Here is an 18953-nt window from a genome sequence, read left to right as displayed (position 1 = left end):
AACATTGACTACAGGGTAATCCCATCAGATAAATTAGAATCATAGAAACGATTTTTTTCCTGTGACTTTACTTAGGAAGATGAAGCATTAAAAAAATCTGCCTGATTATTATTAATAGTAATAATGGTTTATATTTTGCCTAATTTGTAGCAACACTTTTCTTCATGGTAGGTGAAATACTTTAGATAGAAATTAATCACTGCCCCAACTTCCTTTGGAAGAAAAATTGAATTGGAATTTTTATTCTGTTTCCAAATATGGCATATTTCTGTAGTGTTTTGATTCACGTGTATTTAAGAGTACACATCTCAAAGCATTTGATAACCTACCCAAAACAAAACAAAACAAAAAAAAGCCATAGGAAATTCTATCGGTATTTTTTTTTTAAAATGAACACATACATAGCTTTATTTTCTTCTTATTTTCAAATTACAGATCGTGTTTTAATAAGCTCCATCCCCTACGTGTCCCCTTTAGGGGAGAGATGGGAAGGAACGGTGCCAAGTCTCAGCAAATGGGAGCGGCCACGATGTGGATTCTCGAGTTATTCCCACGACACGGTGGGGAGGGGAAAACCTTCCGACGCTTCCCACGTCAGTTAGGTCAGCGTTTCCCAACCTTAAGAACTTGAAGATGCGTGGACTTCAACTCCCAGAATTCCCCAGCCAGCTATGCTGGCTGGGGAATTCTGGGAGTTGAAGTCCACGCATCTTCAAGTTCCTAAGGTTGGGAAACGCTGAGTTAGGTACCCTATAAATAATTTAGCAATAAAGCTCAGGCCAGCCAGCGCTTCCTCAAACGCCGCGCCCCGCCATGAGGCTCTGGGGGGGGGTCAACGCAGCGGTGTGCGAGCAGGGCAGCCCCCGCGCCCTCGCTCGGCACCCGCGCTGCCCCCTCAGAAGCCAAACGGCTTCTCGCGTTCTCCGGTTGCCTTGGATACCAGGCGGAGGTCTTTTTTTTTTTCCCTACCGCCTTCGGCCGTTTGCCGCCATTCGGAGGAGCGCGTGCCGCCGAGAATCGGTTGCGGCGGGGTGGCATTTCGCCCTTTCTCTTCTTTCCCTCTCCGGTCTGAGCAGCCCCGACATGCGCCGAGCGAAGCCCCCGTGGGGCGGCTCGATGCTGCGCTGCGCGCTTAGCTGCCGCCAGTACTGGAGGACCGTAGGACAGCCGGAGGGGATCGTGTCGGAGCAGGACACGGACCATCATTTCGTGCATCGAAGCACCATTCCTACCATGCATTTCCAGCCCAGCTTGCCCAGGTTCCTCTGCCGTTCACCAAGTTTTATGGAAAGGGGAAAGGGGGGGGGAGGAGTAAGCAGACTTAAGAGTACATCGAAAACATCCTTCCTTCTCCTCCCCCATTCTTGCAGTGTAGCTGGACCAGTCGATTGTAGGGAAAAGCACTTGGATGCCACATTTCTCATACAGTCTTTGTGAATGTAACCCAAACAGGACTATTTAAGCCTTTGGGGCCTCTTCCATAAAATAGCATCCCCCTTGCCATCAGAGGCAGAGCACCGGAGAGGGGGGCTTTGACAGAGGATAGCTTCTTTTTCTTTTTTTCTTTTTCTTGGTGGAGCAGTGGGCTAATGCCTCCTTAAGTAACACCAGCTGCCTGCAATTATTGCAGGTTCGCATCCCACCAGGCTCAAGGTTGACTCAGCCTTCCATCCTTCCGAGGGAGGTAAAATGAGGACCCAGATTGTTGGGGGCAATAAGCTGACTTTGTAATAATGCCGCGAAAGCCCTAATAAGCAGGCATATACATAGAATGAAGGCTATTGCTAAGCACATTTGATTTGTGCTTAGATTGTAAGCCGCCCTGAGTCTTCGGAGAAGGGCGGGATATAAATGGGATTAAAATAAATAAATAAATAAATAAATAAATAAATAAATAAATAAATAAATAAATAAATAAATAAATAAATAAATAAATAAATAAATAAATAAATAAATAATGGATCTCTCCCGTCAAGTTTCCCCATACAAAGCCCAATCTCTTTCTGCCCTAACCATATTGTCAAAGGAAAAATGTTTGTGTTCAGGTGTCCTCATCCAATAGTTCATAAATCCAGACAAAAATATTCTTCAAGGAACTTCCCCCAGAGAGTCCAATGGAGCTTTTGTTGGGAAGAGGAATTACGCAGTACAGTCTGCTGTTTTTTTTTGTTTTTTTTTTGTTTTTTGAGGAGAAATGGGATGAGAAAAATGATCTGAGAATGCCAGGTACTGATATGTTGCCTGAGGTGTCTGTACCTACCTATGCAAATAGGTTATCTGAGCTAGTAGACATTTTAGTGACCAAGCAAGAAAGCTCTTATTTCACCAATCCATTTCAATGCAGCCGGCTACATATTGTACCTGGTGAAATACAACGGCTGGAAATGTCGTGGTTTGCTTTCACCATTGCACTGATAGGGAAGCAATGAATATGCGTTTATCTAAAAGAGTACAAGATTTAGGAAAAAGCTTCTGAAAATGGTTTTAGGTTTGAGACTGCATACATGTAATCCATGACTGTATGCTGAGTTGGAAAGATTACAAATACAAGAAAAGGAGGCTCAGTTTTAACCCAAAAGTGTTGTCCATAAAGGACTTGGAAGAATACAGCCATTATATGATGACATGGGCAGAATTTCTTTTGTTCATCTCTAAACAACAAACTACTCAGCAGAGACACTGGGAAAGTGGAGAGTGACAGTAGATTTTATTCACTATTTACATTTACAATAAGTTTTTTTTAATATAAAGTGACCTTTTTAAAATATTTTTTTTAAAAAATGACAAAAATGACTATAATAATAAAATGCAAAAGCAAGTTAAAAATTAGTAATAAAAAGTTGATACCTGATTAGCTTAATAATATCAAGCAAAATTTAAACAACATTAAAAAGCCAGAATACTTTGGTAAGATATTTAATCTGTTATTATATATTTTATGGAATTAAATATTTTAAACATTTTAAATTTTTCATATTTTCTATGAAGAACTTCCTATTTTCTCTTAAAAGTAGAATAGTTAAATTCCACCCTATAAAACTGGAATAGTCTGAATGGGTTCAAAAATTAATTATCTGAAAGGGATCAAAATAATAAGCAAAAATTAGGAAAGCCTGATTATTCTGCTTAGGTTTCTAATTATAAAAAAGTGAATTTATATAAAAAATTCTTCAAATCATTAAAAGTTGCTTCTAAAATAATTTTTATAAATGTTTGAAACAGTAGTTTTGGAAGACAGTCACTTAAGAACAAATCTATCAAGTATGGAAATACTTAATTTAATAAAAGAAACTATATGTAGATCAGGGTTGAACTATGAAGTTCTTGTGCTCTCTGAGCATGGCTGTTTGCTTGCAGACATTTCATTACCCAAATAGACAATCTCCTCAGTGTGATTAAATATGGAATTTGCTTCCTGTTATAGAGTAGTTTTGCCTCATGGAGGTATGCTTTTTTCCTTGTTGTTAGTTGCGAAGTCGTGTCTCACTCCTCACAACCCCATGGATAACGTTCCTTCAGGCCTTTCTGTCCTCTACCATCTTCTGGAGTCTCTTTAAGCTCACGCCTACTGCTTCTGTGACTCCATCCAGCCACCTCATTCTCTGTCGTCCCCTTCTTCTATTGCCCTCAATCTTTCCCAGCATTAGGCTCTTCTCCAGTGACTCCTTCCTTCTCATTAGGTGGCTAAAGTATTTGAGTTTCAACTTCAGGATCTGGCCTTCTAAAGAGCAGTCAGGGTTGATCTCCTCTAGGACTGACCAGTTTGATGGCCTTGCAGTCCAAGGAACTCGCAGGAGTCTTCTCCAGCACCATAGTTCATAGGCCTCAATTCTTTGGTGCTCAGCCTTTCTTATGGTCCAGCTTTCACAGCCATACATTGCAACTGGGAAACCATAGCCTTGACTATACGCACTTTTGTTGGCAGGTGATGTCTCTGCTTTTTAGTATGCTGTCTAGATTTGCCATAGCTTTCCTTCCCAGGAGCAAGAGTCTTTTAATTTATTGGCTGCAGTCCCCATCTGTGGTGACCTTGGAGCCCAGGAAAATAAACTCTGTCACCATTTCTTCCCCATCTATTTGCCAGGATCTGAGAGGGCTGGATGCCATGATCTTGGTTTTCTTAATGTTGAGTTTCAACCCAACTTTTGTATTCTCCTTCTTCACCTGCATCAAGAGGCTCTTTAGTTCCTCTTTACTTTCTGCCATTAGAGTGGTATCATCTGCATATCTTAGGTTGTTGATATTTCTCCCAGCAATCTTAATTCCAACTTTTGATTCATCTAGCCCTGTCTTTCTCATGATGTGCTCTGCATATAATTTGAATAGGCAGGGCAACAGTATACAGCAGTGGTGGCGAACCTATGGCACGGGTGCCAGAGGCAGCACTCAGAGCCCTCTCTGTGGGCACCCGTGCCATGCCCCAGAGGTGGCAACTGTCCCTCTTCAACCAGCCACCTGCTAATTCGCTGAGATCCCACGTGGCTGAATGCATCCCGGCACAGCTGGTTTCTCTCTTCCCCATCCTGTCCCTCCTGGCCCCACATGGTCTCCTTTTCCCAGGCACAACCCACTGCATCACCTCCTCAGCTGTTGGCTGACCATCCATCTCGGAGGCGGCTTCTTTGAACTGCTGGCAATGGGCTGCGGAGCCCCAGAGTGCGCCTGTTGAGGGGCTGGCAGGCTGTGGCTATTGACAGACACTGTTGGCCCCCATGCGCTCGCTGGCCTCTGTGTGTGGGGGCCGATGGTGTCAGGCAGCAGCTGCCCCAGCCCTTGCCTTGCCCCATGGCAATGGCACCCCTACCTTGCCTCGCCTCACCCCACAGGATGAATCTCCTGCCTACCGCCCTACCTGCGAGAGACCTCCTGGAGCTCCCCCAACTCTGCCCACCCCCACAGGTGTCCCTCCCCACGAGCAACGTTGAGGTGACCACACACACCTTGGCCACACCCACCCAATCTTCCATGACCACCACAGCCACACCCACCAAGTGGACCACGCCCACCTGGCACCCAGCGATAAATAAATGGTTTTGGGTTGCAGTTTGGGCACTCAGTCTCTAAAAGGTTCGCCACCACTGGTATACAGCCTTGCCGGACTCCTTTCCCAATTATGAACCAATCAATAGTTCCGTGTCCAGTTCTCACTGTTGCTTCTTGACCCGCATATAGGTTTCTGAAGAGACAAATAAGATGGTCTTCCATCTTTTTTCCTTAGTAGTTCCTTGATTAGGGTATTGTTTTATGCTTTTCATCTATCACTGTTCTTTTGTGATTTTACCCTTTCTTGGTTAGGTCATTGAAGGTTCTCTTGATCTGATTGCTCAGTTTCTGTAATGGATGGTTTTTATGGGGATATAAGTTTCTTTGTCCTCCAGTAATTCTTTGGCTGTCTGTATGTATTGTGTTCTGTCTATGATAACCGTGGTTCATCCTTTGTTTGCTGTGTAAGAACATTATTCAGATGAGCATAAATGCATTGCAGCAACCTAGAAAATTTGGCATCCAATCCATCAATTACTCATAAGCAAAATGCAGCATGGCCTAGTTATACTATAATATCAATCCTTAAACTGTGAGGCTCATGGTCATTGAATACTAAAATGCAAAAAAATAGTAATGCAAAAGGGTTTGCTGTGTTAGTTGTATAAAATAGCTATGGTGGATTAATCATGTGACAAATCCCCATTGCTGCTGCACAGAATCTGGCCACCTGCACTGTAATCAGAGTCTGTCCTTAAGCAACTAATGGAGATGAGCAGTGTCGGAATGGCCAGGATACCTTTGAATTATTGGGAGGATATTACAACACATATAATACAAATAAATCTAACTTAATTATAAGACTTGTGTTATTAAATACTGCTTCAGTTTTGGAATAATTAGTAGGGAGAAAAACAGCTACTCATCCATATGGTTGTACTGAATGGATTACTTTGCTACATTTATTTTATTTTTATTTTTTTATTTTAATTCCATTTATATCCTGCCCTTCTCCGAAGACTCAGGGCGGCTTACAAGCTTAGCAGTAGCCTTCATATGCCTGCTTATTAGGGCTTTCACACACACCCCCAAGCGGCATTATTACAAAGTCAGCTTAATTGCCCCCAACAATCTGGGTCCTCATTTTACCTACCTCGGAAGGATGGAAGGCTGAGTCAACCTTGAGCCTGGTGGGATGCGAACCTGCACTAATTGCAGGCAGCTGGTGTTACTTAAGGAGGCATTAGCCCACTGCTCCACCAAGGCTCTGTAGATACATCTAGTCTGTATCTCTGTCTATCCTAGTTAGTGAAAACATCCAGGAAAGTGACTAGAGGCTGGGTTAAGGTAATCATCTATGAACAAGGGATTGTTGCCATTCTCCTTGATGGAAGTAATATTATGCCCCTCAAAAAAAGCTGTAAATAAATAACAGCTAAGTTCATAAATGAGATGAGAGGACTGATATTAAAAAGCTAATTTATAATTTGTTAATGATATCTATTTTCAGGCTGCCAATTCCTAAGCTGGAGGACACTATCAATAGATACTTAGCTGCTCAGAAGCCACTATTGAATGATCAACAATACAGGTATAAGAAAAGACATTATATAATTGTATAATAAAAGAAAAGATATAGCAATTATATTTTTTTTAAATATAAATAGATCAAAATATACAAAATACTTGTTTCTCTGTAAATGATTGTATTTGGTACCTTAAACAGTCACTCTTTATTTTGTTAGTGTATTTTCTCTTGCTGGTTTCGCCTAGAGGAAAAATTATAGGGCAATGCTGAATTATTGTTTTACACACACACACACACACACCAAAAAATTGCAGATACAGCCTTCAACATCTCTTGATTTACTGAGCAAAGTTATTGTCTGGAACTCTAGAGAGCTATTGATTAAATCAGTGGACTAAACAGCATATTTATACATAGCACTAGGTTAAAATTCTATAGAACTCTAGCTTATCACTTATGATCAATAAGAATGTATTGTTGCATCTTTCCCAATTGTTCCAACTTTGTTTGTTTCACTAGCAGGAAAGAGAATATAATTATAAACTAACTGTCTCCTCAACAATCTTAGAAACTTAATTATAGATACAGTTTCTATAGTCTGGTTTCTAAGTAGAATGGAAGACCAGAAATTCTAGTTTACAGCCAAACAAAGTGATCAGGTAACGCTCTGCACGTGAACATAAGCCAAAATTCTTTGGACTATTGTTACATTGTTACCTATAAAATACAGGCAATATTAGGTAATTTTTCCATTGTGCCATTTTTTTATTTTTCGGTGAAATCTTTGGCATGAGTGTATGTATATTAATCCACAGCAGTACCGTATAGCCTAAAGTGTGTAAATGTGTTTTTTTTTCCTTTTTCTGTTTGATTGTGTCTAATTCTTGGAAACTGCCTGGACAAATTCCTGCAGTTTTCTTAGCAAGGTTTTTTTCCGTAGTGGTTTGTCATTGTCACTTTCTTAGGCCCAAGGTTAAGCAGCTGACTTTGTGCCTAAGGCAAGGACTACAACTCACAGTCTCCCAATTTCTAGCCTGATGCCTTTAAACAGCTATCCCCAACATTTTTTGGCATCAGGGACCAGTTTTGTGGAAGACAATTTTTCCAAAATCTTCTGAGGTTAGCTGGAAACACTGAAATCTCACAATACTGGACAATTTCATGGACTTTAATATGTTTGTTCCCACATGATTGTGCACAGCATCTGGAAAAGTTCCTGACCACTAACATATATAGAAAAAATATTTTATTATAATTAAATAATAAATTATAAATGTAGTTATAATTATACAATTATAATTTAAATGCCTATTTAAGTGCAGTAATAACCTTACAATACCATAATCCATTTGTAATTTCTAGACATACTGTAAAAATTGCTACAGAGTTTGGAAAAGGAGAGGGGAAGATCATACATCATGATCTTCTTGAACATGATCGGATTAATAATCATACAAGTTATATATCAGGTTTGTTTTTAATATTATTTAATATTATTTTGATTTGCTATCTATTTGTACTGAGCAAAAAAAATTGTCTTTGATGACCTGGCTTTATAAGAAAAGTATCTGTTTTGAAACTGTAGGTTTTTTATCCGAAGCTTAAAAAATAGATTATGCAATGGCATGTCCACTTATGATGAAGGAAATAGGAAGGTAAACTGTTTCATTGGAGTTTCATGGCCCATACTAATTTGATTGTCTCCTAGAGTAATTTAAAGGTCATCTGCAAGCAAGTAATTTGCACCTTTATCAGGCTCCTTAATGATTTATTTAGCCTCCAAGATCATGAGAAAGGGATCACAGAAGAAGAATGGACTATTTTTTAAAATCATTATCCTACCAAATATTAAGGAGGCTGACCCTACAGACTATCTCTTAAAAAATATTATCTTGAATGGAATATAATCACTTCTGAATTGGAGATTCACTGAAATCATATATGTTTTCATGTATGAACTCATGAAATTTAAGACTTTATTCAAACAGAAATATGAAATGTGTTATGATCAAAATATGCCTCTGTTAAATGTGTTAAATGAGGTAGGCTACTTTTGAAGTTCTGCTCATAAGCTGTGATGTTCATCTTATTTTCTATATCTCATTCACAAACTAAGAAGAATCATGTATGAAACACTATAGAAGTGAAAAACAGGTGAAAATCCATAATTTTCAGATTATTGTTTTACAAAAGCAAATTAAAATATTATCAGAATTTCTAGGATAATATTTGGGTGCAATATTGTTTAGAAATCTCATTTAATTACTTTGAGAAATTTGCAAAAATAAGTCAAATACAAATAAATGAAATGAATAAAAATTAAAATGGTTTAAACATAACAATTTTAATTATTATTAGTTTTACTTAAAGTATTTCAGCAGGTAGTAGTACTTATCTAGCTTTCTCTGGGCTCAGAAGCTAAATAGGACTGAGGTGGTTAATATTTGGATGAGACTAACAGAGTACTATTGCCTCTCCATGAAATAATTTGTCCCATTCAACTGGGTGTTAGGGAAAGAAGTTGTGTTTAGGATTTGTTTTTTGTATTATTTTTTAATTGCATAGAATAAATTAAGTTCATTTAAGTTGCATTATTGTATGTTTGATTTGCACAATAAAATCCTATACAATAAGGTACATTGTGAGCGACAATTCATTGCGTTGATATTCCGTGGAATATCTGACCATAAATCAGCATTTGTATGAAATGGTATATCTGAGATTATTTGTGTGTTTGTGTGTGTGTGTGTGTGTATTTCTGTCTTGATTCCTGTGCTTGCCTGCATTAGTCCCCGCAGTTATCTTGACAAGATTTCAGAAAAGGTTTGCTACTGCCTTCTTCCTAGGGCTGAGAGAGAAATGATTGGCCCAAGATCACCAGCAGGAGTAAAGTGGCAAAAGTCAGCTGGGTGCAGCAAAGCCTATGAAGTGCAGGGTGGCAGGGGAAACTGGGGCTTTGCACAATGGTACTGGTGAGGCTTGAAGCAATATTTCTCAGGGGCAGGGCAGTGCTGGAGCTGAAGTAGCAGTCTGGAGGCGGTGACAGCTGGCTGAGCCCACTGAAGGCCATGGGCATCTACTTCAGCCCTGGTGCTGTCATTGTCAAGTGGCACTATGCAGGACAGCCAAAAGGGCATAGATTGGGGTCAGACAGTTGGCTGGAGGGAGTTGCAGAGCCTTTGCAGTCGTAAGCACTGGGGCAGTTTCATAGAGATACAATAATGCTTATATATTCCAGTCAAATTAATTGCCTTTCAACTACTGTATATCCAGATTAATTGTATTTTATTAATGCCAGCTTGTAAGTAAAGTAGAAAAGTTGCTTCCCATTGGTCATATTGATACACCAATAGCAATAATGCCATCTAGTAATAACACAGAACTTAAGAATAGCTTTGCATTTGTTATCAATTTGAAGAGCTTTTGATCTGAACTCAGAATCATTCTGGGAAGATTGTAGTACAGATAGATGTTTGGGTAGAACTAACTAGAGTAACAAATTATGTTAACTTGAATGCCAGATTAAGGAAACATACAAATGTGAAGACGTGCCATTTTTATTTGATTGATTTAAAAATAATAATATTATATGGCATTAGTTTGAAATTAATCCGTTTTTCACAAGATGTTTAAATACAATTAAAGAAAAATAATATATCAATTTAATTGAAGGTATTTCTAGTGTGGATAGTTCTTCCAGAATTATGCCTGAGAAATTAAGGTTGTGCTAGAATCTTAATTGTTTATAAGAAATAAATGAATTGATTTAATCCAGTGAAAAAATGGAAATAGAATGCTGTATTGGTGCTATGATTAACAAGCTATATTCAGGAGATGCTGGCGGATCATATGCCATACATCAATTACACGGGACAAAAAGCCAAACTGAAGAGCTCAGTAAAAATCTAAACATTATGCATTCACTAGATTCCTTAGCTTCTTTATCTCTAACTTCACAGATCATAACTAAAAGCATACTCAGACACATATATTAAAGATATTTGTCTTTTTAAAAGTGTATATTAAGAAAGCCTGATGCTTTACAGAAAGTTACAAAAATAAATGCAACTTTTCTGGTATTTTAAAAAAAATGAAGAATGAAGCAGATTTGAAGGGATCTATTTGATTTTCCATAATACATTTGTTCAAAGTGCAGTCTTCCAAGTTTCTATATCAAACATTTAACTGTACATTGTTAACTGAATTGTTTTTATTTTTGTAGGACCCTGGTATGACATGTATCTTTCTTCGAGGGATCCAGTTGTTTTCAACTACAACCCTTTCATTTCTTTAAATCCTGATCCCAAACCTGGATACAATAATCAAGTAGTTAGAGCAACCAATCTTGTTGTTTCAGCATTAAAGTTTCTTAACAGCTTGAAGAATGACTATTTACGGCCAGACATATATTATGTAAACCGCAAATGGGGTCAAAGTAAAATGTTCAAACACTTCATCCGCGCTCTTCCACCTACTCTATCCTGGTATGGAGCATATTTAGTGAATGCTTATCCTTTAGACATGTCACAGTATAAATCTCTCTTCAATAGTACCAGGATACCTAATTTAAGTAAGGATACATTATTTACAAGTGAATTTGCAAGACATTTGTTGGTGATGAGAAATGGTCATCTTTATGTTTTTGAAGTACTGGATCCTTTTGGCAACATTCTACAGCCATCTGAAATTCAAGCTCATTTAGCACAAATAATATTTGACGCTGATCGCTTGCCTAGATATGAACTTTCATGTCTCACAACTGAAGAAAGAAATACTTGGGCAAATGTAAGGCAGCAACTTGTCCAAAATGGTAATGAAGAATATTTGAAGAAAATTGACAGTTCGGTCTTCTGCCTTTGTTTAGATAATGCTTCCCCGCAAGATGAAATTGAAATCACTCATTGTTTTCTTCATGGATATGGTTTTAATCGCTGGTTTGACAAATCCTTTAGTCTGATTGTCACTAGTGATGGAAATGCAGGAATAAATTTTGAACACTCTTGGGGCGATGGTGTTGCAATTCTGCGTTTCATTAATGAAGTCTATAGAGACAGTACAGAGCATCCAGCTCTTCTGCCAGGATCCAGTCCAGCTTTATTTGTTACAGCTTGTGACAAGCTTGAATTTAATTTGAATCATTCAATAACATCTGCAATAAATGCTGCACGTAAGAAATTTGATGAAACATTGAAAAAGTTTTGCGTAAAATCATTTAGGTATGAAAAATATGGGAAAGATTATATAGTGAATAAAAACTTGAGTCCAGATGCTATTTTTCAACTTGCTTGTCAAATGGCTGTCTATCATCAGTATGGAAAGTTTCTTCCTTCTTATGAAGCATGTAGTACTGCAGCTTTTAAACATGGTCGCACTGAAACAATTCGACCAACATCTGTGTACACTAAAAGGTGTACAGATGCATTTATTGCTGAACGAGGAAAGCATAGCATTCAAGATATGAGAAATATGATTGAAGAATGTTCGAAGTACCATAAACGCTTGCAATTGGAAGCTACATTAGGTTAGGTCTTTTCAATACTTAGTTATTTGTTTTACCTAAGTCTTGTGATAAAGTCTAGTAATGATACTTATGTGGACTGTCAAATAACTTTATATGTCTTTTAACATAGAATATGAAAAGAATGGGGTTTCTGTTGTGGGAAGTACTTTATGGAAAGGATAGTTAGAAATTCTCACATAGTTTAACTACCATAGTTCCTAGTTCTAACTTTGTTATAGCTACGGTATGAAGTTATAGAGAGGTATAGAATGTAGCAACATTTTTTTAAACTTTAATTCTTTCATTTATATCTGTCTTCTAAGTAACTCAAGTCATTATGCTTCCTAATTGAATGGGGATTTGAATCCTACTCTTCCCATCTCTAATCCAATACCACTGCTATACTATATAGGTTTTTTTAATTATTGGAAGAAAAATGCTATTTTTGCAAACTGTTAAAGGATACATCTTTTTGTTTCCTTCTGAGTACTATGAAAATGGATTGCTAGATATTGCCTTATTCAATATTTTTTTACAACTTCTACAATGCTGGGATTTCCTGATGATCCCGATACAAGCACTAATTAAATCTGATTGTCAATTTTTCCCCCATATCAGTCAAGAAACTACCATAGCTTTCATCAAGAATTGAGCTTGACTTGAGGACTATTTTGCTTTTTAATTATATTAACCAATATTTACTAAAGGTAGTTTGTGTTTAGCAACTCTTCATAGTTACAGCAGTGATGAAGAAATAAATTTATGATCATCTTGCATTTACAACCTTCAAAGGTCTGTAAAGACCAAAATAAAATAATAAGTACAGTTAGCAACTGCTTCTCTTAACAACCAAGTGGTTATTAAACTGGGACTACCAATAGCGTCTATTTAAATGAGAGAATATCATCCATCCAAATGGAAGATAGTTAGGGCACAAAATATTTTGAAAGGGGGTGTGTGATTATTTTTTATTAAATTAAAGTTATTTGTATTAGAGAAAGACTTTGGGGGGGGGGGAACAGCAATAACCAAACATTGAATTACAGTTCTATATGGGAATCATACAATAGAAGAAAGGAAATCACTTATAAGCACCGTATAAACTGAATAATATCTGGATCATCCCATATTCTCCAGAATTGTATATTTATATACATTCTTTATCCTCCAAAAATTATGTGGGATTTTGGCTTGGGATTATTATAATTACAAAGAAAAAAATGCTCTTTTCTTTAATTTAGTAACTATTATATCAATAGAGCCCCTGTCCTGTGAAACACCTTTCTTCCTGGAATCAGGCAGGCCTTCACCATTTCAGCCTTCTGGGAGGACCTAGCTTTTCCTCCGGGAATAGGATAGAGGTAAAGTTGAAGCCCAAAGATTGTGAAGATTGAAGATGATGGATCAGGCATAGGTATATAATAATACTAGTTCTTCATTATTGTGGTCTCTGTGCAAAAGGCATAGGTATTTTGTGTTTGCACTGAAACTCCATCTGGAAGCTTCTTTAACTGAGATTTTAGCAGGAAGTGAATCCGTATAGTTCATGCTCCTAGACCAGGGGTAGGCAACCTCGGCTCTTTTATGACTCGTGGACTTCAACTCCCAGAATTCCTGAGCCAGCTATGCTGGCTCAGGAATTCTGGGAGTTGAAGTCCACGAGTCATAAAAGAGCCGAGGTTGCCGACCCCTGTCCTAGACCAAAGGTAACAAACATTGGTCCACCAATGCCTCTCAGGGGCCCCAAAGCACTCCTAATTGGGTAAACATAACCAGAACTAAGAATTTTGCCTTCTCCCACTCCCTTTTGGAATTTGGGGAAGTAAGGAGCAAATAGAAAGAACCTCATTACTTAAATGGAGTAATAAGCTGCACTGATACAAGCAATTTCTTTTCAGAGAGAATCAAATCAAATGTTACTATTCCTCTGCTTTTTCCATTCTGTCTATCAGTAAGTCAAGCCAACTGCTAGTTTCTAAGCCAACTAAAACTACATTTGCTAAGGGATAAAACAGCCTGATCCTTTTTACCAGTTCCATTTGCCATTGTAGATCATTCCAAGGGTATAGAACCTCACTAGGATTGAAGTAGCCTTTTTGGATAAACTGATGTGATCGTCTGAACAAATCACCCTGTACACACTTGACAATCTTTGCCCTAACACACTGCCATCTGTTCAAGATAACTACCAGCTGCATTCAGAGAACCTAATCTCCAGAATCCCATCTGTCTTATTTTGTGGTACCAGCTGAATTAGATTTATTTAATATAATCTCCATTGGCTATTACTTTGGTATATTGCCCATGCCCAAAGCCCTTAGTTTTCAAGCAGCACAGCCAGCTTTTCATGCTGATACTCTGAAATGTTTGTTCATCTGAAGCTTATATACGTAGGACAACACCAGTCTTTTCAGACTTTTTTCATTTAGTTAAGGATTTGCAGCAAATCCAGCTTCCAAAGAAATAAAGAAATTTGGATTCCAAATGATCAAGCATGCTAGGTTTTTCTCTTGGAGAAAATAGTTTCTTTTCTGTCTTATTTAGCATACCACAAAAAGGAGCTTGGTATCATTTTACTCCCAAGGGCTCTGCAGCTTTCCAAACAAAAAATGAGTATTGACTGCACCTCTACATTCCTGATAGAGGTCATTCAATTTGAACCTATGCTTGGCCATCACAGAGTTTTCATAGGTTCAAAATTGACTAGAAGGCCTACTCTGCCAGGACACAGGCAGTTACCAGATTACAAAGGATTTAAAAACCTTACTAGTGAATAGGTATACATCCAATTAACTCTTCATCCTCAGTTTCACCTTTGGTACTCTGGTGCTGGGTGACACAGACTTTGGTGGCATATTGTAAGAGCAATATAGAAGCATGGGGGTGCCCCATGATGTATCTTTTAACATAGTGATTGTATCGGATGATCCTTTCTTTCATTTCAGGCTCCCTCACTATCTAAAGCCTTACAGGGTATTACATTGGATATTTCAGTATTGACTAGAGTGATTATAATTATCCAACAGCAGGGAACACACAAATATGTCTGTCGTACTCTCTGCCAGTCCAACCATCTGATTGTTCTCTTGTAGGAAAAACCTCAAGTTCCAATCAAGCCTATTCTACCATTCCATCTAAGACTTATTTTTATTACTGAGTAGCAAAGCCAAAAGGAGAGGAGCAATTAATACTACATCTTAATGGTCACCAGATAAATTCAAGCTTTGAAATTTAGCCAAATGAGATTGTAAAACAAGTTTCTCCTTTCCTACCTACGGGATTTATTTGCTTTGTAGATCATGAATATAATAAAGATGTTTGCTTCCAACTAGCCTTTCGCTCATCCCACTAGAAGCATCTGTTTTACACTGCAGGAGTGCTTGTCTCCAGTTTCAGGTGCTCTCCAGCAAATGCAAACTGGTAGCACATCTCCACCTCTTGGACATTCAAATTTACATTGATCACTGGCTTATAGCTTCATTATCTCATCTATTGTTAAACAAAAAACAGGTCCAATGTACTCAGTGAAAATAGAATGGCACTCATGGTTTAAACAGCAAAGGTTTTCTGATCCCTTCTTTAGTTTGACTGTGTATAGTGGCATCTAGTTGGACTTTCAGGTAGTATGCACTTTCTAGACTCATCACTAAGCCATTTGTCTTTTACCTTTCACCCATAGCACAGGTCAACATTCTCAGATTTGGCTTCTGCTATTCAGTGCTTGCTCAGATTCATGGTGTCAATCATTTTGGTTGTATAACACACTAGACTTTGGAGGCAAATACTGAAAAGGTTGTACTTCATTCTGTTCTATGGTCATGAACACGCCCCCCCATGTCATTAATTTTCAGCCAGTTGCCTCTATCCTACTCCAGTGCACAAAGTTCAGTTGATAGGGAAACACCGGCAATAAAATTATTTATAATAGCTCTGAATATTCACTGTGATTGCTGTTGTAGTCAAGAGAAAAATGTTTTCCTAGAAATCAGATGAAATCCTACCCTTACTGAATTCTAAAGATCATCACAGTTATCTTTTGATGTACTTCACCAAAATGCTTTCAGAATCTAGCAACAAAAAGATACTCCACTCTTTCTCTATTGAATTTATTTCAGGGTTCAACTTCTACAGCTGCACATTCTCTTAATTTTGAATATTGGAAGGGCACGATCCCTGTATTTGTTACCTTCATTTGGGACTCTTCCATGAACAAGACTTGTAAAAAGGATGTGATGGAATTTCTTCTAAAACATATGACTTTTTAAACACTACTTCCATGTCAGAAACAGCCTAATGTTTCATCTTATGTCTCCCTGAAAGTCAGTGGCACAATGGAATCTTTCTATCATGCACTCCTAACTCACAAGGAAGCCATTCAGCCACTGACCACTAAAAATCTATCTCTCTTTAAATTAGGTTTCTTTGTAATGGTTATGTCAGCTTACCCATGAGTTGTATGTTCTTAGAGCAGATTCACTCCATTTCTGTAATTACATCTTGGTAAGATGATACTGCAAATGGATTGGATATTCTTTTCCAAAAATGAGCTGGAATTACCTTTTAAATAAGCTAGTAATGCACTCTTATTGCACTCTTCTCTCCATCCCAAGAACACTCTTTTTTCACTGGATGTGCAGTGATCCATGACATTTTGTTTAGGCAACATCAAGGAGTTCTGTTCTTCTCTGCCTTTAATTTTTTCTTTACAATATTATACAATCTGGTATAAATCCCTCATTGCTTTATATTATTGGTTGGCTTATCTCACACCATCTGCTGCTTCTCTATGGTGTGAGAAATGCCAACAGTTCTTTCTCATGGGATTTGGTTGGACCTCTATAAAAAAACTATTTGGTCCAACCAGCTGACATTTGTAAGACGCTATCAAGTAGACTTTTAGCAAGAGTAAATGCAAACTGTGGCAGAGCAGAATTATCCTCTGTGCTTTCTTAACTGTAATACTTGACCCACAGCCTTCAAGATTCTCTTACTTATTATCTATATATGTGCTGCCCAGAGACCATAATGAAGAATAGATTGCTTAACTGTAACTATAGTTCTTTGTCTTGTCATCCATGGATTTACTCAGCCACAATTTTCCTTGCTACAGGTGCCTGCCTTGGTAGGTATTCCTGATTTCTGAACTGAAATGACAGTCTCTTGAGAACTGAGGGGAATGCAGGAGTTTCTTCTAGGAGCATGCACAGTAGGGATACACTTTCTGCCAGAAATCCCACCTACGGAAGATTTCTGGTTGAGCTTTGTGCAGGCACAGAACCCATGTATTTGTTGGACAGATGATCACTCAAACAACCATAGTTACAGGTAAGCAGCTAAATTTCAAGTTGCCATTTGTTTGTAGAGTTGGTTTTTGAAAGTTTGGTGAAAAACAGATAAAAAGATATTTTCATAAGTATCCTGTATTCCTTCTGACAAAATTAGGGCTGGTGTTAGTGTGTATGTCTCTGTGAGTGTGTGTCTCTGCATGTCACTGCCAATTAGGATCCCATGAAAAATTCTGAAGTTATCAGATTGTTTTTATTGTCATTTATAAATGCTATTTGGTATTTTAAATAATATGGAAGTATTGTATAACAGGGAAGATGAAAAAGTAAATAGAAAACAGAATGAGGAAAAAGTTTGTGAGAAAAAAATAGATAAAATAATAACATAAAATACTAAAAGCAGAAAGCAGATTCACCGTACTGATAATACAGTACTTAACTGTAATTTATTCTATAAGCCACAAATATTTGGATTTATATACCCACATATTAAATCATAGCCCCAGTTATATAAAGCCCAATGGCTAGATTCATGCAACCACTTAAGCAAAACAAATTAGTTCATGTCTTAGAGTACTGTAAAACTATTCAGTCTCTTTTTGGAGAGTTATAATATTTATAATTTAATATGATAAAGTAGGAGGAGTTGTTTCCTTGCACAGCTACTGGAAATCAGAAATCATGTAAAGGACCAAACCTAATCAGATCCCATAGTCAACCAAATACAAAGCACTCTGAATTCCATTACTTCAGTGCAAGAAATGTTTATTATGTCCAGAGTTTGTTGGTATTAATGAGTCTTCAGAGCAAATATATATATGGTCAGATGCTGCTTGATTTCATCATGTTCTGTACATATCTATAATGTGTTCATAGTATAATGATCCTACTCACTTTTTATATTCAATGAATCTGCCTTTTTTTTTAATCCAGGTCAAGGATTTGATCGCCACTTATTTGCTTTGAAGTACCTTGTCCAGTGCAGAGGTGGAACTATTCCTGATATTTATCAAGATCCAGCCTATAAAAACATAAACCACATTAACATTTCAACCAGTACACTAAGCACTCCAGCAGTTAATCATGGTGGATTTGGACCAGTAGTGCCAGATGGTTTTGGGATTGGATATAATGTGTTTGAAACCTGGGTAGGATGTGTCATTACTAGCTATTTGGAACAGGAATTAGATGAACATCTGAGATGTCTTCGGTGCACACTAGATGATATATTTGAAGTCTTAGAAGAAGGACAACTTAAATAGTATTAAAATATTTTGAATTGACTACATAACGATTCAAAAATAGCTGATATTTAAATAATGCATATATTACTATGAAATGTAATAGTAGATTAAGTAGCACAACAAAGCTGTTCAAAATGTGTTCAAAATGAACACTTTAAATCTTAAAGCAATGTTAATTACATAATAATACTTAAATCTTTGTTCTCAATTATATTCTGTAACTTCTCTTTTTAAAAAAATTAAAAATATACCAATATTTTCAATTAATTTTATTGATTTTCTGGAGCTTTATGTGCCTAATAAATCAAAATTTGCTGAAGAGTATAAAATATTGGAATTCCAAAAACCGGCAAAAGTAAACTGCTATGTAAATTATTTATTAGATGTATTTTTATTTGACAAAGCCAATGCAC

At 37.4% G+C, this 18953-nt stretch overlaps 2 protein-coding genes across 3 annotated transcripts in view; one reads left to right on the top strand and one right to left on the bottom strand.

Moving 5' to 3' along the window:
• Nucleotides 1-18953, bottom strand: part of RHOBTB3 (Rho related BTB domain containing 3) — a 64309-nt gene that overhangs the window by 33091 nt on the left and 12265 nt on the right. For both annotated transcript variants that reach the window (XM_081320253.1, XM_081320254.1), the window contains exon 2: nt 18191-18317. The gene's annotated coding sequence lies outside the window, so the exon portion shown is untranslated. The remainder of the gene's footprint in view (nt 1-18190; nt 18318-18953) is intronic.
• On the top strand, nt 790-18558 carry LOC308662717 (carnitine O-palmitoyltransferase 2, mitochondrial-like; the record flags this gene model as incomplete). The annotated part of the gene is made up of 5 exons (XM_081318859.1): nt 790-1259; nt 6494-6574; nt 7874-7980; nt 10734-12032; nt 18230-18558. The coding sequence occupies exons 1-5, from the start codon at nt 814-816 to the stop codon at nt 18556-18558; spliced, it is 2262 nt and encodes a 753-aa protein (XP_081174985.1). The 5' UTR covers nt 790-813.

Source organism: Vipera berus, assembly GCF_964194415.1.
Source record: "Vipera berus genome assembly, chromosome: 2".
NCBI classification, from domain to species: Eukaryota; Metazoa; Chordata; class Lepidosauria; order Squamata; family Viperidae; genus Vipera; species Vipera berus.
Note: the sequence above shows the minus strand (reverse complement) of the source record. Positions and strands in the feature narration are given on the sequence as shown.